The sequence below is a fragment of the Miniopterus schreibersii genome, assembly GCF_964146895.1.
Source record: "Miniopterus schreibersii genome assembly, chromosome: 8".
Lineage (NCBI taxonomy): Eukaryota > Metazoa > Chordata > Mammalia > Chiroptera > Miniopteridae > Miniopterus > Miniopterus schreibersii.
Genome location: NC_138109.1, coordinates 48681031 through 48703406, shown reverse-complemented (window position 1 = coordinate 48703406; position 22376 = coordinate 48681031). Strand labels below are relative to the sequence as shown.

Sequence of the window (22376 nt, the reverse complement as noted above, 5' to 3'; positions counted from 1 at the left end):
TAATAAAAGTGATATGTGCTCTTTTTAAAAAACAAGAAAAATTTATTTCCCATCTCTGGTAAATTCCTATTTATCCTTTAGTTCTTACATGACGTTTCTTGGGACAGCATTCCCTGACTAGTTAGGCTACCCTGATACATGATGTCACTTGTACTTCTCCTTTGTTGAATTTATCAGAATTCGTTAATAATTTGTGTAATTATCTACTTAATATCTGCTTTCTCTATTATGTCTAAGTTCCATGAGGGCTGGGATTGTGTGTCTTATTACCAACTGTATTCTCAGTTCCCAACATATTCTCTAGCACAGAGTAGAATCTCAATAAATAACTTTTGAGAGATAAATGGATAAATGAAAACAGAATGTTCATAGTCTCAATACTCAAAGACTGATAATGTTATCAGTTAAACACTGGTAACGTTAAAAAAAACCCCACTTGAAATGATCTTAATGTCCATCAAGGACGTACTGGCCATGGCATGAGATGAGGGAGAGCTGTGTGTAAGAGTGTGTGGTGTGTACTTTTCAAAAAGTGATGACATATGTCAGTACAAACAATTTTTACTGGATGGGTGGATACTCAATAAACAAATGAAGATGGTAATTTTTGGGAAGAGGGATTGTAAATGAGGACTGAGGACAGCTTTACTTTTCATTTTATACTATACAGAATTATTTTACTGTTTTCATGGTATTGTATTATTTTATGCTTTAATTATTTTTACTGTTATCAGTGGGGAGAGCTCCTTGTGATATCCAGAGAAAAAGAATTTCCTGACACTCGCACAGGATGATGAGATATTGTAGAAAGCTTTATTTCTGTGGAATTACACCCAAATATCCAAGATCCCATTTCTCTCTGTCCCACCATAGAAGTGTAGCTGTGGCTTCAGGAGAGCTAGGATCAAAGCCGTAGCTCAGTTTTCATTCCATGCTGGAGCACAGGTGCAGTCCAGCACTAAGCTAGCTTAATATATGTTCCAGTTGCAGTCCATCAGTCCATTGTGTGGGGTCCACAGTGCCACATGGCTATGGAGGGAACACAGGCAGGAATAAAATGGGAGCAAAGAACCAAGAGCCAAGAGCTCCCAGAGCTGGATCTCCTTTTTCTAGGACTCTAGAGGACTATGTATTCCCAAATTTTCTAGGGTTTGCATTGGCCCTGCCCACTCTGGCCAATGAGCTCTGTTCCCAGGTTTGACTGACAGGCATATTCCCTATGTCATCCTGACTTTACTGTGCACGAGCCCATCTTCCCCTTTGTTGGATCTCTTCCCCTAATGATTTGTAGAGAATGGGCCAGTGGTTCCTTGGGCAGTGCAATAGCATAAAATATGACAAGGGTTAATCTCAACTTTTTATAAAGACCTCATTCAGATTCCTATGTAAAACAAAGCTATAAACAAAATTTACATTACAGGACATACAGATAGTTTATGGACACAAGGGAAGACATTAGATCTTCACAGTAAGCAAAGAACTAGAAGTATAACAACCTTGAAGGAACTTTGTACCACAGAATTTAGAGGTGAAAAAATGGCATAATTTGCTGTTAGGTTGTATATTTTGATGGCACTGTAAATCTGTACATTTTGGAAAGCAAATCTGTACATTTTGGAAAGCAACATCGATAGCCACTGAAATTTTTGTATCTTTTAACTCAAGTTTTCCATTATAGAAAAGTTATGCAAATAATTCAACAAACGTAAAAAGCAAATGCATGAAGATATTCTTTACAATATTTTTATAGTAAAACTTAGAAAATTTATATTGTCCAATAGAAGGGTAATTGGTTTGGCCAAGGCATCCATAGGGATGGAATTCCATGTTAACATTAAGTGTTAAAATTGTGAAGATTATGAAGCCGCTGTTGACACAGAAGGGGCCATATACTAAATCTGAGAAGCTCTATGGAGGCCTGCATGGTAGGCCTTACAAACTCCAAGACCTTAAGTGATCATAGAGGCTGTTCTGAAATTAAAATTTACTAACTGAAAGCCAGTCACAGCGGGTAGTTAAGTCCTAGGCTGATATCTTCCTTGACAAAGGTCAATGTTTATAACTGAGCCTATTGTCTTTTTGCATCTATGCAAACATACCTTTGGAATAATGTCAGGATAATTTCCCTTTTTCAGACCCCTCAGGGCACAGTGTCCCAAGAGAGCAGGAGACCACAGAACCCCTCATTGTTGTTATCATGTTAATTGTTAACTATTAACTATGGTCTACCCATCAATGTAAAAGAAGTATGTTTCTATTTGTTTTACTATTTATCGAATCCCTGAGATTTCCTCGTTTTGCTTTTTCCCACCTATATCACCAATGGATTTCATGTGACCCCCTTAGGTCCTCTTTGATTCTGCTTCCTGGCAGTTTTCGTCAGTTTGGCTCAAATAAACTCATAAAAATTCTAAAAGGTTCGGACAGTCCTTACCTTGACACAACATAAACACGTTTATGTCATGCTACTTGAAAAACAGAATTTAAAATTGAATGCATATAATGAACATAACTAAACAAATATACACCATCTTATTAAATCCTCACTGTCTTTGAGATAAGTTTTAGCTTCACAATTACGGAAGAAACAAAAATGTAACTAATTCCTACTTGTTCATACTTCATTAAGTAATAGACCCCAAACCTGTGGCAACACCCACCTGTTTCTATTTGCAACTGACCCAGTGAATCACGTTTTCGCGCCTACATGCTGGCTCTTCCCACTGCATCCTGATTCACACATCCAAAGAATTGGCAGCACTAGGCGAAAAAGGAATTCGCTTCTGCAAGTTTATGGGGTCACAGGTTTTCCTCGCCTTTCAAACTTGTATGTCAACTTTATACCTATTTTACCATGTAAAAACTGGAAATGCAGTTAAGAAAAAGGACCGACGCCCTCCAGCTTCACCCAGCAACGCAGGCAGCTCCAGGCTGGGGATGCGCCGACTTCCTAAAGCTGGGAGACAGCCCGGCCTCGAGGACCGGAGGCTGATGTCGCAAAAACACGCAAAACCAGACGCGCTGCTTTACGGCACGCGCCCCGCCCCCTCCAGGTGCGGGAGGCAGAAATCCGCAAACATGGTTGGCCCCGGCCGCTGCGGCTGGGGTGGGACTGCCCTGGCCGGGTGGTTGCTCTTGTCCTTCGGCAGCTTGGCCACTAGTCAGATCGAGGTAGGAGTCCGGCCCTCCGAGCGCCCGGGCCCTGGGAGGACGGCTTTGTCGTGGCGGTGAGCGCCCCAGCGGACGGCCGGTGCCCGGACGCCGAGGGGAGCCTCCTGGAGTCGTTAGCCTCTTCCGAGGCGACTGGGCTGTGGGAGGGCGTCGCCGGGGATGGCGTAGGACACGTCGGTCTGTTTCAGCTTTTGAAAACGAGGAGTTTAAAAGAATCAAATCCTGGGAGACGGGGGAGGACCTGCCCCTTTGCGCCGCCGGCGTGTAGCCCCAGCAGGTGCAGTGGGAGCGCGGAGCGCGGCGCTCACCTGCCTGCTCGGCGACCGCGCTCCCCTTGACGGGAGTCCCGCGGGTACAGTGTGTTCTTTTTGGCTCGCAGGACGTGCTGGCCTTTCTTAACGCTTTTATTGTTCCCTGCGCTCTGATGCAGTCTAGATCTCTAGCATCATTTTCGGACCTGCCTATCAGACACTTGGAAAAGTGTGCAAAGTTTAATCTTCTGTCCACCCCATTTCCCATGGGGTCGCTCCTAGGCTGGAAACCTGGGGTTTAAAAGAAAACAAAATCCTCTCTTTCTATCTCACTTTTTAATCAAAGCTAAATTCTGTGTTCTGAACTTTTAAAATTGCTTTTACCTGTTTCGTTCCGCTGGCTTAATGCAGGCCTGGTCGTTTCTTGCCTAGACTACTGCAGTTACTTTATCTTGTTTTACCCCAGGCTTCCAACCCCCCCGCACTAAGATGCTAGATTGGTCTTCATAAAATGTAAACCTGATCGGGTTCTTCTGATTGAATCCTTTCAATGCTTTTCCAGTGCATACAGAATAAGGTTAACATCATGATCCGGCCTCTGTCTGCTGCTCCAGCCTTCACATTGGAGCCCATTCTGCCCACCACCTCAGTACATTCGGCTTAGACCAGTGGACTCCAGACTTTAAAAGGATATTGAGCATGCACTCTATCTATTAATGAATTACTGCCAATTTACATATTCAGTGTTTATAAAGCATATTTTTGAGATACTGTAAATATGAATAGAGGTTCTATTTTGCTCCTTTATTCTAGTGGATTATCTTGTATATTTCATTTTGGATATCATTACTCTTTTTTCTTATTTCTTTTTGACTGTTACTGTGCTTTTTCACATTACCATGTTTTATACCTTCTGTTCTATCCATTTGTTAAGATACAGTAAAAGCGTAACTTCTTTAGAACCTTTCTCTATCCCTTTGATTTTACCGTTGTAATTTGTACATTAAGCTAGTATAACACTCATCGATTATAAACCCATGTATGCTTTGTACTATTATTTCATCATTTTTCACTTGTAGTGCAATAGCTCCCTAACTAGTCCACATCAAGCCATTCTTTCTTCCTTCCAGTCTGTTCTCCAAGCTGCAGCCAGAGTAACTCTTAAAAGTGCAAATCTGATCTTGTCACCCATGTACGTCTTAACATTGCTTTAAGGGTAAAGAACACAATGTCTGTTATGACCCTTAAACAAGGCCCTGCATACCTTGACCCCTGCCTACACCCCCAGTTCTCTCTCTCTTTCAAACTTTTAGTTATGCTAATCTTTCCGTTTCTCAAAACCTTTAAGCCCCACCTGCCATTAGGGCCCATGTTTCCTTGTCTGGAACTATCCTTCCACTTTTCTTCATCTTTTGGATCCTAACCCAAATACCACTTCTCTAGGGAAACCTTCCGTAACCCTCCTCCACCCCCTTATACTCTTTCATGATACTGTATATCTTACATTTATAGAATTTATAGGTTGTAATCTGCTTAATGTATCTAGCAAATAGGATAGTAACCTCTTTGGAGGCAAGTACTATGATTGTTTTTGCCCATCATTGTATTCTGAGCACTCAGGACAGTGACTGGCACATGGCTCCAATGAAATGATGAATGAATGAATGAATAAATGTTACATTGTAGTGTATTGTGTTTGCATGGTTGTCTTCTTTATTGAACTCTGGGATTCTTGAGAGAAAGCAGCATGCTCCTCAATGATTTTTGTATTACTGTACATTACATGGTATCTGGCACATAGTAGGTGCTCCACTAACTATACATAGAATGAATAAGTAACTTTGCAGTGCCTATATTGTTTAAACAATCACAAAAGAGTTTTACCATCTCAACATTTTCCCTAAAGTCCTAATAATGTAAGAATTTTGGAAGTGGAAGGGTCATTCAGCTCTCATTTTCTACACAAGAAAAGTCAAGTCTAAAGAGCTGAATGACTTACCCCAGTACCGACAGGTGAGGGATATGACCTGGGCTAAAACCCAGATCTTCAAAACCCAGATCTTCAAATCCCTAAACAAGTGCTTTATCACTAAAGCACATTGCTTTTTTTAAGCATCTAGGTAGCTGTTGAGAAAGGTTAAAATGTGTGTGTGTATGTGTATGTGTGTATATGACACACACACACATTTGAGTGAATTTTTTGTTTGTTTCATTCTCCCTGAAATTTCTTGCCAGCTGAAAATTAAAACAGCTAACACTCGTTATACAATTACTAGGTTCCAGGCACCTTTCCTATATTCTGTGAGTTAGATAACATTACCATTTTATAAATGGGGAAATGGAGGCACAGAGAAGTTGAGCAGCTTTCCTAAGTTTATGCCGGTAGTAAGTCATAGGACCCAGATTCGAATCCAGCCAGTCTGACTGAGCTAGTAATTAATACTGCTTGGGAGCAGATCTGAGGTAATTATGGTTTATATTCATTACTATTTTAATATGTAATGAAAGTCATGTTCATTAGGTATTTGGATGGTGAGGTTTTTAATGTTTTATGCTAGCACATATAATTCAGATTCACTCTAACAGATTGGTGAAATGATACATGGCAGTATGCCAGAGAATGTGCTCTGTCAAATACATTGGTGAGTTCAAATAAAGAATTGGCAGCACCCAGCACAGAGTATGGATGAATGTTGACTGTAATTTCAACAGGAAAGATATTAATTGTTATGTTTAGAATCAAGATATGAAATAAGTCATTCACAGTTTGAAGACTGAATGGAAAACTAGAAGCTTATAAATAAGAAATGACTGGGATAAAATGTTTAAAAACAAACAGCCCCTCCCCCAAATTATGCCCCTTAACAAAAAAATAAAACTCATTATAGGTTCTTCATAAGGTCAAAAACTAGCATCTTCATAAACTTATAAAATGATGACTTATTGTTATTACAGCTGTAAAACTCCGTGAATCTTGTCTGTCCTTTGCCATCCTTTAGTCTGGGAAATGTGGCTTGCTCCTAATCTTTTTGCTATTATTTGACTGATAGGAACAAGCAGAGCAGTTCTTTAGAAGCGGCCACACAAACAACTGGGCTGTTCTGGTAAGTCTGTTCTATAAAGGTATAGCATATGTGTCTAAGAAATTCTGTGTGAATTAAATTTTTGAAACTAAAATTTATTGTATACTAGAAATTCTTTATTTTGATTTGCTATATTTTAAATTGACCATATCAACTAGTAATAGTCATTTCCTTCAGTATATCTGTCAAGTGTGATGTGTTAATAACTATAAGAATAAATTAGAGGTGCTGTTGGTAAACAAAGCATTATATAAGATATAGTTATTTTAATGATGGAAACTAGTACTTGTATTTCTTATTTATAGTGTTAGTTTATAGATACTCTCTACTTAGGCTATTTTATTTTTATTAAAATTTTTTTTCTCTTTACAAAAGTATATAGTCATTATAAAAAATTCAAATTATATAGAAAAGCTTAGAAGACAGAGATTAATTTTATGTTATGTGAATTTCACCTCAAATAAAAAAAGAAAGACAGGAAAAATATCTTCAAGTCCCACATGCCAGAGTCAACATTTCGATGAACATTCATCTAAACTCTCTCTTCATATATAGGCATAAATTATATGATTTTCTGTAACAGGGATCATATTATACCTATTATTTACAACTCTATAGTAGTATATTTTGGGGAATCTTTCACTGCCAGTAGATATGGAGAAACATAATCTTTTCAAAGGTTGTATTGTTTTCTCTTTTGTGAATGTACCATAATATGCAGTTCATGGGCTTTTAAATTCTAAATTTTCCATTATTTTAAATGGGGCTATGTTGGACATCCTTATACATACATCTTTGTGGACTTGACTGATTTTCTCTTGAGGGTAAACTCCCAGGCATAAGGCTATGAAGCCACAGAGCACAATTGCCCTCTAGAAATGCTATACCTTTTTCTAATCCCAAGCCAACTGTGTACTATTAATTTTTAATCTTTTCTTTTTGACTGCTAGGCCACAAATTAAATTTTGTTTTAATCTGCATTGCTTTGATTCTTAGTAAGTTTTGCTTATTAGCTCCGTTTTTTCCTTCTGCCTTTCGTTGTTGTTGCTGGTGTGAATTATCTTTAATTTCTTTGGATTTATAAATTAGTGTTTTTAATTTCCCAAATAGAATACATGTAATCAATTTTGTTTTTCTTGTGCTTCAAAAGTATTTGGATGAGGGTTTCACTACTGGAGATTCATTTAATGATATTTACATGATTAGAAGATAAAATAAATTTAACTTAATGAAAAAAACGTATCAAAGGGTCCACTGGAAGAAAGGATGAAATAAAGAAGCAAGAAAGGAAGGCGATATTTGTGAAAGAGGAAGGGAGCAGAGGATGTGTAGCATTTCACAGCCAGTAACTCTTATTGGAAATGAAGGAAAATTGGGGAACTAAGGTGAGAATGTAAAGGAGGTGGTTAGAGGAATTCAATCGAAAGTGTAGAATAACCATAGTCACCTATAATTGACTTTACTAAAATCAAAGGGAGATTGAATGTTTGAGATCTTGTAAGTTTATTGAGAATAATTTTATAAAGTATTTACCTACTGGTTGCTTGAAGTAAGTAAATAGTAATTAGAGTTGGTATAAATTTTTGTACTCCATATAATTTTATTATGATTAAATAGAACAGTATAGTGTGGGATTATGGCTCATTTTCTTGTTCTCCAGGAAAGAGTACCTTCTGTATGCTGCCCCTAACGAGAGATTGTATGAAGGAATTGGACAGAAGCTGTTCAAGAGAGGAGACAGGTTTTCAGTGACCACTTAAAAGTGGGGAAAACTATCAGGAGGCAGGCCATGACTTACCAGTTTTAGAGGATAAATTGCTCTGCAGGAAACTAAACGCTCTTCCATGATTATCCTCTCTATGGGAATTCTTAAAACGGAATGACTGCCTATGTGTAGACAACTAATCGCCACAGAGGCTCATTCTTTAGAAGAGGAGCCTATTAGGTGATATTGCACACACATTAAAGCCTTCTTTGTTTTGGGAAACCTCTAACCAAGTCCCTCTCCAATCTCAGTAACTTGGGTTTCAGGTGAGAAATAGAGGTGAAAAAGGATTATTACTGAGCATTTCACAGTAACTGTGGTTTTCATATTTTGTGCAATATTTTACACATAAACTCAGACTTAGTATAGTGAGACTTCAATAAGTTGTACTTTCTTAAATGGAAAATTATGAAATTTGACCGGGGCCAACTTGAAAGTACTAAACATGCATTTCTTTCAGTGTTATAAAGTTCAGATGTAAAAAAAAAAAAAGTATTTCTCCCCAGTTAGTCTTGTCTAGATGACCAGAGGTAAATAAAATGCGCTTTGCTCTTGTAGTATGACTGAGAAAACTTTTGCCACCAGAGGGAGATGAAAGAAAACTGGCTTCTATTTTAGTCTTAGGATCTACTTTGAATAAAATATTTTGCCTCTGTTTAATAAAAAAAGTTATAAAAATTTTTTTAAAGTACAGTATCAAAGGAGGTAAACTGAAAAGTTATTGTACCCCTCTTTGACTCCCATTTTTATTCTTTTTAATGATTATTATCAGTTTCTTGAAATTTCCAATTGATGTAATCACATTTGGGTCTACCCCTCCCTTTAAAAAGATGAATGTATCATACCACATATTTTTTTATGATTTGCTTCTTTTTTGTATTCCATTCAGTGAATATGTGATAATGTAAATTGGCATTTCCTTGTCTCATCTCTTTTTTCCACCTTAACTTTGTGTCTTGTAAATTGCTGATTAAAATGAGGGCAATTTCTTAGGTTTATACTCTTAAATACTGTAATAGATGACAAAAGCCTTTTGGGTATAGTAAAGTGCACTGAACATACTGGCTTTTGTTCTAATTAGTTCAGATATAAATTATCCTGTTTCTGCTCAAGTTAGGGAACCTGTAGATTCTTTGCTACTGATGGGTAGTGATTTCATTTCTAGCTTTTTGGTTTTGATTTTTGCTAATACAGGCAGTGTTATGAAAATCCTTGAATATATGTTTTTGCATACTTCTCTGAGCTAAGTCAAAAGATAAGTACATTTTCAAACTTGATGGATATTGCATATTACCCTTTCAGAAGATTTATTTTACATTCCCATCAGTAGGATATAAGTAGTCATTCCTTTACACGTATCACAATACTATGAATTGTCAGATTTTTGGATACTTATCAATTCGATTTGTGTTTTTTAAATTGTGACAAGTTGAGCATCCTTAAGAGTTTTATTGTCCATTTTTAATACTGTTGTTATGAAATGCTTGCTCTCATCCTTTGCCCAGTTTTCAAAATTTGGTTTTCTTATTGCATTATGGTTATTTCAAGTTTTTCATTTCAGTTAGGATTTTATGGTATTTTTTGCACATGAAGTTTTAGATTTTTATGTAGTAAAAAATTTTAGTCTTTTTCTTATTGGATTCCAGGTTGAACATTTATTTTAATAAAAAAAAACTTGCAGTTCCTTTTATTTGCAAGGACAAGAACATTTACACTATTCTCAAAACTGTTATACACTTGCCATCAACAAAGACATATGTTAGGAGGTAGGAGGGTGCTTGGTGGGTAGGTATATTACCACCTGACCCCAGTCTCTTACCTCTTTTGGAATGGATTCTCAAGAGGGCTGACTTTTGAGACATGGTGTTAGATTTTAAGACTTTTGATATTATTTTTAGAAATGTTTCTTTTTTTAAAATGCCATTTTGTGTCACTTTTTAGAACTTGTATTTTCTATATCATAATATAAAAAATAATTGCAAAACATTCTACTAGTGAAGTTTTTAAGTGTGAAACTAATTTGAATTGTTTCTAGTTTTCTGTTCAGTTTAACAGCTTTATAACACATTCTTTATGTACCTATAAATCTGTTTTGTATGTTATATTTTAGTCTCTGTTTTATGTTTTTCACAACTAAATTAGGAAGCAATCTAGAGTAAAAGGCATATTATATAACCCAAGGTAGCTATTTTTTTCCCTATTCTGTGAAGGGATTATGTGCACTGTCTTTGATTTTAATCTTTTAGAAATGAGAACATTATAGAATCATATAAATTGAAGGTAAATAAGTTGGTTCACATTTGATTGAATTCCCCAAAGATTTGTTTTCTCTTAAGCTGAGTGGTCTTTTTATTTAATGCTAGTTATGAAAGACCTCTCTCTAGAGATACTGGTTTTATTGACAATTCTTTATGTGCCTTGCTGTTTCTAAGCCTGGATTATGATATACTCTTTCTTTAGACATCTCTTTATCTTACCTAAAGAGAAAGAATTCTGTAACTTTGTGGCTTATTTTGATTCAAAAATAATATATCTGTTTTAATACTTTAGGTGTGTACATCACGATTCTGGTTTAATTATCGACATGTTGCAAATACTCTTTCTGTGTATAGAAGTGTGAAGAGGCTAGGTATTCCTGACAGGTAAGAATTCTAATAAAGCTTAACTCTGAACTTTAGTAAAAACCACCCTTGTATGATTGTTATTATATTTGTATTTTTGTGCTGCTTTTGAAAAAGATAAGGAAACTTGAAGGTTTGTTTTTTTTTATTGTTGTTAGAACATACCATCATGTATAAAGTAACTTACTTAAGACCATGATGGTAAATTATATAAAACATCAATCAGTACTAAGGTAAAAATATTTGATAAAGTACAATTGTTTAGTGTCATTTATTTAATCATTAAATGCCTCAATGTGGGGTTTTAATTGTAGACAACAGAAGACAATTTTGACTGATTGAAGTAGAAAAGGAATTTACTGAAAACATATTGATTAGTATACCAAATTGATGGGAAGGCTGTAGCTTTAAATAGTCAGGAATAAGGAAGACCAGGTAGCATAGAAGAAATTTCTAAAAACGATGACATAAAACCAATCCATTGATAGTAATACAGCTGTGAATTGCTGCAGTCTAGACTCAGTCAGCTCCTGCATAGCTGCTACTGTTGCCTTTGGAAGCTTAATGTTGGTACTCCTGCCTGCTGTCAACATCCAGCCTTTGCTGTCTCAGCTTCTTACAGCCTCTAGTTCTTAATTAAGAGCCCTTGGAGGGATGTCATATTGGCAGAGCGTAAATTAAGTGCGCTTGTTCATGCTCCGGGGGTTGGGGAGTGACAGGAAGAACAACTACATGGCATTGCTAGCTTCTGTTAAGGGAGGTGGGCTCTGCTTTCTATGAAGACTCATAAAGTGGGGTATTTCCTAATTCCATGAGGGAGTTCAGGTACCAGGCAGAACCTCCACACCTTTACCCTCAGATATACGTCCTCTACATTTGGTCTGTCACATACGATAGATCTATTTTTGCTATTACAAAGCAGTTGTAGAAGAAAGTGCAGTTAATTCAGTTGTCTAGGTTTGATCTCTTTAGCCCCATGTTTCTCTACCTGTGAGACAGTGTGGAAAGAGCTTTGCAGTCAGACAAATCTGAGTTTGAAATCTGGGTTCAGTGGTGATTTTGGTTAAGTCACTTGGCCATGCTAAGCCTGTTTCCTCAGCTATTATGTGGTGATAATAGTACCTTCTTTGCAGGACTCAGGCACTTGCAATAAAAAGCAAAAGCAAATAGAGATATGTAGAAAGTGCTGCAGGAGCAGAAAGGCAGTGAATAGATTATTTTAGCCTGGGAAGCTGACAAGAACTGTAATTGAATTCCTGTATTTTAAATAGAAATTAAGGCAACTCTGTAATTATCATTTTTGAAAAAAGCACATTAAATCTGAGAAAGGGTGATTTGTTATATCAAGTATACTAGTATTATTCTTATAATTAGCCAATTATTATAATTTGTTAATTGGTCCTCCTTAGTAGGTCTGTATGGTTAATCCTTTGGTTTTTAACTCATGTTGCTTTTATACTGTGTGCTCCTCCAGGGAGCTACTATGTATGGTTTGGCAATAGTTTTCACTGTGATAAATGAGTCTTTATTTGATCTATAAGTAATTAGGAAATGTTTAAATGGTTTAAGTAAGATTTAGATGGACTTTTAATAAGTAGAATATTAGCCCAGCTGGCGTGGCTCATTGGTTGAGCATCGACCTGTGATCCAGGAGAGCACGGTTCGATTTCTGGCCCCCTCACGTGCCCTGTTTGAGGGCTTGATCCACAGTGGGGGGCGTGCAGGAGGCAGCCGATCAATGACTCTCATCATTGATGTTTCTATCTCTCCCTCTCCCTTCCTGTCTCTGAAATCAGTAAAAATATATTTAAAAAAAGTAGAATATGACTATAGGATGTATTTTATGTTTTATAATTAGTAGGTTTGTCCCTATGTTTCCGAGGAATATTATTTAAAAGCTTATTCTTGTTTCAAGTGATTGCCTGTCTTCATCTCTGTTTATAAAGTCTTTGTTGGGGAATGAATTGGAGGTTTAAACAGTTGATGGTTTAAACCACTTGTTATTTAACTAACAGAAATCAAAGAAAAGAGTCTGTTTGGCTTTTCAACTATTATGGTGACTACTCCTCTTATTTGGTGACTTATCCTACTTTACTTCTACCTGGAATTAAGTATAAAAATATAATTACAAGTAAATTTTTATTCAGAAAGTAAAAAATTATTATAAATTAACAGTTTGGAAACAAAATCATTAAGAATAATTTTCAGTTTTAAAGTTTGAATTTCAGAATACATTTGAATTTATTTTATACATTATGGAACTTTTTCAAGTTAAAACAACATTATTATAACTTCTGTCATATTCCAGATATGTATACTGAGAAAAATTATTGGTCACTATATTTAATAACAATTAGGATTAGAGCTTTGGGTTTTAAAAAATTTGCCTTTTTAAAGGAGGATTTTACGTTTGTTTTGAAATGTGAAGTATTTGCATTTAGTTTTCCCATTCGTTTCAGTGAGAAATTAGTTCATGTCAAAAATCATTTACTAAAATACATGTCACATGTGATTACCTTTTTGAAAGTTGCCATCAATTTGATAGTTCCATAGATCCTGTTTGAAATGTCTCATTAGTGATGTCACTGCTTTTGGTTTCTCTCTGTTCTTTTGTCTGTATTTCACAGACTCTGACGGTCTTGAGCTGTTCTCTCTGTCTGGAGTGGTTGTTTATACTTCTAGTTCAGGGCTGCCTAACCCTGGCTTTGATTCCAAATCACTTGTGGTGCACGTGGAAAATACTGATTTCTCAGCTTTACCTCTGGAGATTCTAATTTATTAAACGTGAAGTGAGGCCCAGATCAGGTCTATATGTGGTTCTGATACACAGTCAAGTTTAGGAAGCACAGCTTTAACTTTTACCTGACCTTTCAAATTCACTTTAATACTTCAGAAAGCATTTCCTGTTCCCCTTTTTTCCTTCTATGGTATCCTGTGTATACTTTGATTATAACATGATTATACTAATTAGTGTGTTTCCCTTATTAGAGTATAAATTCCTTGAAGGGAACAAGGATTGTATTTTATTTCACTTTGTACTTCCAGCATCTAGCACAGTGCCTGCCACATAGTATGTGCTCAGTGAGTACTGGATAAACACATGACTGGGAAATACTTTATCAGTTAGGCACAACAAACACAAGTTTGTACTTTAGAGTAAAAACATTTCTGTCACAGAAATTGTGTTAGTCTAGTTTTTATCAGGTGTTAATCTGATATAAAAGACATTTTAATAAATAGGTTGTCATAATTTTATAATACTATTTCAAAATATTAACTCAGGGAAAAGGGATTTCAGTGGTTATGGGGGAAAATAAAAAGACATGTTCATAAGATATTCACAACTGCCCTGCAGCTTGACTCTTATCCTTTTTATACCTAAGTTCCGTGGGGGACAGGCGTCTTGCACTTTGTGTCCGTGCTTTCCGCAATCTTACCCAACCTCAGAGATTTTGTTGTTATTTGCTTGGTGTCAGCTTCCTGAAACATTTCACTATCTTTAGGAAATTTTTTGCCCTCAAATAATTGTTTTGGACAAACCCTCTGTTTCACTATCTCCAGTATGTTTAATGTGCTTAAGATGAGGAAGATAAAAGGCATTATTTTATTTATCTTTTAAAAATATGCTTTTATGGATTTCAGAGAGAGGAAGAGAGAGAGCGAGATAGAGAGATAGAAACATCAATGATGAGAGAGTCATTGATTGGCTGCCTCCTGCACTCCCCCTACCTGGGACTGAGTGTGCAACCCGGGCATGTGCCCTGACCAGGAATTGAACTGTGATCTCCTGGTTCGTGGGTCACTGCTCAACCACTGAGCCATGCCGGCTGGGCAAGAGAAAAGGCATTATTAAACAGGATTAGTTTTAAAGTCAGTATATGATTTCAGTAAGGGTGAACTGGTTCAAATGATAAGCACATTTCAAATACAGAACAGCAAGAATCTTGCGCTAAGTGTCTAAATGGGTTGATCATAACATAGAGGTTCTGTCAAGCATCTAACCTGGTAAAACTGCCTGTCAGTGTTCTTGTAAAAGCTAATTTTGACTTATTCACCAAGCTAACTTCTTGGCTAATATGTACAACAAATTAGATCACGTCTGAAGTCTCACTTCCAAGACTGTAGCATGATGCACCCCCAGTTTTATTGGCTGTTGAAGTTTTTGCAGCACAGACACATTTTAGAGTGATACTTCTCTAAATACACAAGTTGCTTGATATTAAAAGCTCCATGCTGCTTTTGTCTTACGATCTTTACTGCATCTTCATGTTTCATCCCACCTTCTGTTAATCTCGGGGCAACAAGCATGGAGCTCTCCTGAGACTGTAACATAATGAACAACCATGTTCTTCACAAAACTTGATTTTTTTTACAAGACTTAACCAGTCATCAACAATCTAGTTTGGGTGGTGGTGCACCTTCGTTAAAAGCCAGTCAAGAACATGGGTGCCTTCTTTTTCTATAAGAACTGTGTCATAGATTGCTTTACATGCTCTTACTATTGTGGTAACTCTATACTTAAGTTTCTCAATAACTTCGTTTAAGGTCTCATTGGTTGTATTGCATATAAAAGAAATATCATGTGTTTGTATGTGACTTCATGGGGAGGCAGTTCTCTCAAGCGATGTTAGTTTAGTTACAGAATAAGGGGTTATGAAAGAATTTTAAAAAGCAAATACAGAAATGATGTAAAGAAACTTCAACGTACTCCACTTGAAATTCTCAGTGCTTTGAAGCTAGGAGCAGTGGGAAATGAAATGAACCTCCAAACAAGAAGCAAATCTTCAGTCCGTAATACTGAGCAATAGAAAGGAAGGGCACTGAGGCTTAATCCATTGAGGTCAGAACTGGAAAATGCTGTGCATATTTCAATTCAACACTTCTGTGTACAGGTTAAATGCTCTTGCGTGGCTTCTTGGTGAAATAGCAACAACTTTTTACAGTTCTCTTGTCCTCATAAAGGTTATGCTCTGCTTGGTAGTAATCTTCATTGTCCTTCAGATACTCCATAAACGTGTGGTGACAAAAAGGAATATGTTTAGTCCTTGAAAATTGTGGCTTAATCATACACAGTGGGTACTGAGGTGGCAGTGACATAGGCGCAGTGGCTGTGGCCACAGGGCAAGGGGTCCACAGTGGGCACATGCAGGATGGAGGCAGTGCAGGTGTTTACAGAGGCACTTCAAGCATTCTTAGTCAGGTTTTATTATAATTAAAAAGGTTTTGGGAAAATTTTTCAGTTTTTTAAGGGCAAGAACATACTTAAAATCTGTAGCTATAAAATTAAATGATTTCTTTATTTAAAATTTAAGAAGTATTTGTAATGAAGTTTAAAGCATAAATACTGGGTATGAGATAATGCTTGTAATGTGCTTAATTTATTAGTGCACTGCTTGAAATATATCAAGTGCTCAGTAAATTTTAGTTATCATATTATACTAAAACACATGTGACTTTGAATATATGAGCCTTAGCTAGCTAACTGTACCCTCATGTAACATGTGTGCTGCTGTTGACTTCCTGTCTCTGCAGTGCAGTTTCTTTCTTTCTTTTTTTTGTTTAAATGTATCTTTATTGATTTCAGAGAGAGGAAGGGAGAGGGAGAGAGAGAGAAACCTCAATGATGAGAGAGAGTCATTGATCGGCTGCAGCCCCCAACCCGGGCATGTGCCCCGACCAGGAATCGAACCCTGATCTCCTGGATCCTAGGTCGACGCTCAACTGCTGAGCCACGCCCGGCCGGGCTGCAGTGCAGTTTCTTGAGTTTTATTTTTAATAAGTTCAAAATACCTGGTGTCATATAGTCTAGTAATGCTAATTGTTTGACATTTGGCAAGTTGAAAGTAATTCCTAAAGTCTTGATGACCTAGCACCTGCAGCTAATAGGATTGTTATGCTTAGCTCATGGTGCCTTGGTGGCAGGATTTATTAACTTGGAGGTTTCTCAGCACATGGGAGAGGAGAAAGAGAAGCCTAACAGCAAATTAGTCTGGCGTCAAGCTAATGGTGAAATAACAAAATTTGTTGCATTTGCTTGATCCAACAGTCATTAAATTCCTGAAGAAGCAATAATATACTGAGTATCCTGAATAATTTATGTCAGGGGGAAAAAAAAAAAAGACACCCATGAGCAGAAACCCTGAGATTTAAGAGAGCATCGAAGATCCCTGTGATCCTGAGCCTGCTGCTTTAACTTCAGCTGTTGTTCTGGGTGGGAACGGTGATGTTGTTGCAGATAAGCCTGGTGATCCTAGCTCTGGTGGCTAAAGGTGCTCTATGGTAGTATTACCTGATTAGTAGCATGGCTTTAGAATGTATAGCAATTTTAAGTGAATAGTTTAAAAACCTTTTGACCAATATGTAGTAATTTATTTAAATTAATTTCAGTGAAAAATTTTTATTAAGGTTATCAGTCCATTATAAATGAAAAGTTACGGTTTCTGAAATTTCACACTCTAATGGTCTATGGTGGTAAGAGAGTATTCATCTATTAAAATATATATTTTAACCCACTGGTTCCTGCCTCCTGGTACCTGATTGGGCCAAGGAAGAACTTCAGGGAGATGGGTAAAGGGCCCTAGCAGTCCCAATGCAGGGCTTACCTGTTCCTTCAATGTTTGGCAAAGATGGTAATGAGAAAGTATTTCTTTAGAACCGCCCCCCACACACATACATTTCTTTTTTGACAAGTTTTAAATTTTCATTTTTATAGTTCTCATTTTTATAATCTGTAAAATCATGATCAAATTATTCTATTTAGACTATATCCAAAGAGTGGTAAGGGAAGAAAATATTAGCAGTTTCCTTTTTTTTAATCTATAAAAGGAAAGAAATTATGCTTCACTGGTATTTATTATATATATTTAAAGTAGTAAATACATATGACTTAGAAATTAGCAGATATATATGGGTTTGACCTCACATTTTTTTTTTTTACTTGGAGTGCATGATTTAAAAAATATGAAAACTACGTATGTAAATAACCACTGTATTGTTTGGATTCAAACCCAATTTGAACTTCATACAATTTCAGTTCTCACTTATTATTTTGGTTTTGTGTTGAGAGAAGGCCTATCACTGATGCTTTGTTGTGTGATGGACGTTTTTGTAGGGTCTTGAATAAAAATTGAGTCATCACGCCTGGTAGTACAAAATTGACAGACTCTAAGAATACCGTATTCTTGTATTGATTGGATATATTTGAAGGATTTTGTCTTAATTTTAATAAGATACAACTTCCTATTATTATTTATAGGGATAGAGTAGTATGTCTTCAGTGTGGATTGTCTTGGTTTTAATTCCAGCAGTGATTCAATACCCACTCAGTGAAGACTTAAATAACTGCTGTGACGCTAACCTGGTATTCAAGTGAAAAAGACACTTTAAGGAGTCAAGTTAGATCTCAAGATAACTGGTGTTCAAAGAATGTTTATTGGCAAAAGTGTAGTTAAATATAAGATCTGATGCTCCTGAAAAGTAAACAGAGTCTGGAAGTTATGAATTGCATTTTGTACAACATATTTTGGTGAACAGACTTCCCATATCATCAAATTATATTGTAGTGTGGATGTCAAAATAGAGAAAAATATGAACTAGAGCCAGGCCTGATGTTCTCTCTTTCTCCTGTTAAATATAACAGTAGTCATTTAGTTTTAGCAAAATACTATCATCCTTCAAATGGAATTAATGTTTTTAAAGTATTATTAGTTTTGTAGTTTTGTTTAATTTATAATTTGATATTTATTTATAGTTTTATAAGAACTATAAGCCTAAGGAGTTTACCTTCATGTATATATTCAAGTATCATACAAATAATTTAACGCTTGGACCAAGTGAGAAATTTTTTTTTTTTCCTTCCAGAAAACAGTTCTGAATGTTTTTTTAAGTTTTAGAAACTGAACAGAGTGTCTGGTTGGACTTCTAAACCTTTAAAATCCAGTCTATTTCCTGTCCTATTTTTCATTTATTATCCACAAATATAATGGTTTTTAAATGATATATTGATTATATTAACAGATGGTTATAGTACTTATACTGAGGCTCAAAAATATCTGTAGGAAAACTTGAAACTAATATAATATTGTATGTCATCTGTAATTGAAAAATAGGTTAAAACATCTGTAGGAAAAATGTTGATTGAATTTATAATTTGAAGTTGAAATTACTGCTTTATGATATAGACATTGGGTAGATATTGAATCTTAAACCATAAACATAACCTAAAGGAATATTCTTATTTTTATACTGAGATTAGGAGGTCAGTTCAGTCTTATTTAGTAGTGGCTGATAACAAAAAAGATATGATTAATAACTTAATGTAAGTTAATCATCTTAAATTATTAAAAAGAAGATATATTTTCCATTTTAAGAGGAATATCTTTCATCATTCTGTGAATATGAATCAGTAACAGCTGAAGATGTGATCTTTGAATGTGGCAGAGTTGGAACCCTTTCAAAATACAAATCTAGCCAATTTTCAAGAAAAATCACAATGATTCAGTTTTGAACTTTAATGTATTTGGAACATATGCAGCAGAACATTTTCTTCTTGTTATCTCCTGCCAAGCTAGTGCATATGCCACATTAATGTTCCCCTTATGTTTGGGAAGCTCAAGTATATGGTAGAATAAAGAATTGTCTGAGTCATGTCCAGTAGTTTTAATGGTAAGATTAAATTTTGTAATTTTCCCTCAAAGAAAATATATGCAAGAATGAAAATATTTCATTCACTCAACATATGATATCCCAGGCTCTATCACTCACTAATCCAGAGTGTTACAGTGGTGAGTAGGATAGAGAAAGCCCTGCCCTCAGAAAGTTTGTATTCTGATGGGGGTCGGGGTGGGAAATGATGGGGATTTCAGATTCATAAATTACCTGTAGAAAATAAAACAGGAAAAAAATTTAAATGAGTAACTTCAAGTTCTGCGGGTAAATTCATGCCAGGTTTCTCCAATTTCTCTACTTTAAAACTTACACTGAAAAAAATAGTTCTTTTAAATATGTACACAATAATTATTTTTAATGAAGATAAGAGTGAAAATAATTGCCACATGATATAAACAAAATGTATCTGTTTTTAACTTTTTGGTTTTATTTAAATAATGTATTTTCTGGATTTTTTTTGTCTAGCCACATTGTTCTGATGCTTGCAGATGATATGGCCTGCAACCCTAGGAATCCCAAACCAGCTACAGTATTTAGTCACAAGAATATGGAACTAAATGTATATGGAGATGATGTGGAAGTAGATTATAGAAGTTATGAGGTAAATTGTTTAATTTAGCAACATTTTTGAAATGTAGTTATTGTTACTTTTAAGATCTAAAATAGTGGTAGAATAAAGGTCTTATTTTTTGTCTTTGAACTTGGTACATAATTGTTACTGAAGCCTTGATATGATTTTGTCTCTGGAGTTCATATTAAGGAAACTATAAGTAAAACTATCACAACATGAATAGTTTAAATATATATTTAGGATAAAACAATTTTATCTTGGTTTTTATGAGTATTTTAGTGAGGTTTCATGTATTAACTTTTACAGTAAATGTATTATTTGTTTTTCACATTTGATCTAAAATTTTAAGTTTTATATTTTTAGTAAATATATTAATTGTGGAAAAATTAAAATGACTAACAAAAAATTCACCAATATTTCCACTACTTAGAGTTAACCAGTTTTAATATGCTTCTAGTGTTTTTGTGCATATATGATTAAAAATAAAAATGTAAATTTGAATAGTAGCATTATACTATATTTTCTCCTGTGAAACATCATTTTAAGTTTAATAGATTGTGAATACGTTTAAAATTTGAAGTATTGTTTGATGAAGTCTTCCTTGACAATCCTTCTTTTACCAAGCCTACCAAAAGTAAGACACAATTTCCTGTGTTCCCAGATTTGTTTTGCAGCAATTTAAAAAGTATATCTATCTTCTCCCAGGCTGTAAGATCCTTGAGGACGTGGCTTATATTTTACTTATCTTATATCTAGCAAGTACCTATAGCCCTTTGAAGCATTAAAGAATGTTTGTTCAACAATTAAATGTGTATGAATGTTGGACTTTTTACTTGTTTATTTAGTCATTATAAAATGTAGACCAAAAATTTTCCTTCCTTGTTAGCCAATAAGAAGTTCTGTTAAAACACTTAACATTTTGCTGTCTTCTGGGATAAATTTAAACCAAAGAGCTTACACACACATATACACTCTTATATATACCCATGATCTAGAGATTTTTAGAGAGTGGGAGGGAGGGAGGAAGAGAAGAGAGCGAGAAATGTTGATTTGGGAGACACACATCAATTGATCACCTCCTGCACTCACCTGGACTGGCTGGGGACCTCAGTTAGGGATCGAACCTGCAACCCAAGTACGTGCCCTTGACTGGGAATTGAACCTGCAAGCCTTCGGTGTGCAGGCCGTTGCTCTAACCATTGAACAACAGTGACTAGGACAGGTTTCCTGTTTTTTAAATTTAGATCTGAATACTGTAACTTTAAATTAGCATCACATTCTCCAGTGACTAAATATGCTTTCAAAGAACCCAGAGGTCCAGAAATTCCAGGTTGGGAGATCTAGGTAAAGCAGTACGAATTTTTTACATGTTAAAGATATCCTTAGTGAAATTTAAGTAACAAAATGCACTAAAAAAATCAAACTGATTTATTGTGGAATGTCTTTTACGGTTAATCTAGAATTGACTAAGTAGTTGTACAGATTAACTGCAATAGTTATGTAGCTGAATTTATTTACAAGTTTCTATATATTTTTTATCTTCCAAAAGAATTGCCTATGAAGACAGATTTATAATTTTAAGTTTTTGGCAATACTTTGCATAGCTTTAAAGTTTTAAACTTAGAATTAACTTTTTCCCCCTCCAAGTAGTTTTCACTTGTTAGTTTTTAGTATATATTTTTCAGTGGAAGCAGTAAGTGCAGTAACTTTGACGTGTATATTTAAATAAATATATTTTGAGCTTTTTTCTCTCAAATAAATATATATTTGAGCTTGTGTTTTATTTTCAGTTTATGCTGAGTAATACATAGAGAAAGGATAAAAGATGTTTTTGAAAGTAAAACAAAAAAAAATTATCAGGTTTCCCTAAGTTCTATTTTATCCGATTTCTCACTTTTCCCCCCCAGGTAACCGTGGAGAATTTTTTGCGAGTATTAACTGGGAGGATCCCACCTAGTACTCCTCGGTCAAAACGTCTTCTTTCTGATGATAGGAGCAATATTCTTATTTATATGACAGGTAATTTCAGAATTTAGATACTTAATAATAGAATATATTGCTACTCTTTTCAACAAGAAATTTGCATAGAAAGAAATTTAAACAACTTAAATGGTTTTTGGTTAAAATCATTTGTTATGTAGTTCTCTTTTCTCGTATAACAACGTGAAATAATACTTGAAAATAGTGTAACATTTTGTGCCGTCCCTTAGTTTCTTATTTCTATTCTTTTTACTGTTACCCTGGTAA

At 35.4% G+C, this 22376-nt stretch overlaps 1 protein-coding gene across 1 annotated transcript in view; it reads left to right on the top strand.

Annotated features, from left to right (window-relative positions):
* The first annotated feature begins 3029 nt into the window (after positions 1–3029).
* PIGK (phosphatidylinositol glycan anchor biosynthesis class K) overlaps positions 3030–22376 on the top strand; it is a 73468-nt gene continuing 54121 nt past the window's right edge. Inside the window, exons 1-5 of the mRNA XM_081143603.1 lie at positions 3030–3171; positions 6473–6526; positions 10821–10912; positions 20024–20159; positions 22037–22148. Coding sequence (XP_080999729.1) covers positions 3079–3171; positions 6473–6526; positions 10821–10912; positions 20024–20159; positions 22037–22148 — 487 coding nt within the window. The 5' untranslated portion in view covers positions 3030–3078. The remainder of the gene's footprint in view (positions 3172–6472; positions 6527–10820; positions 10913–20023; positions 20160–22036; positions 22149–22376) is intronic.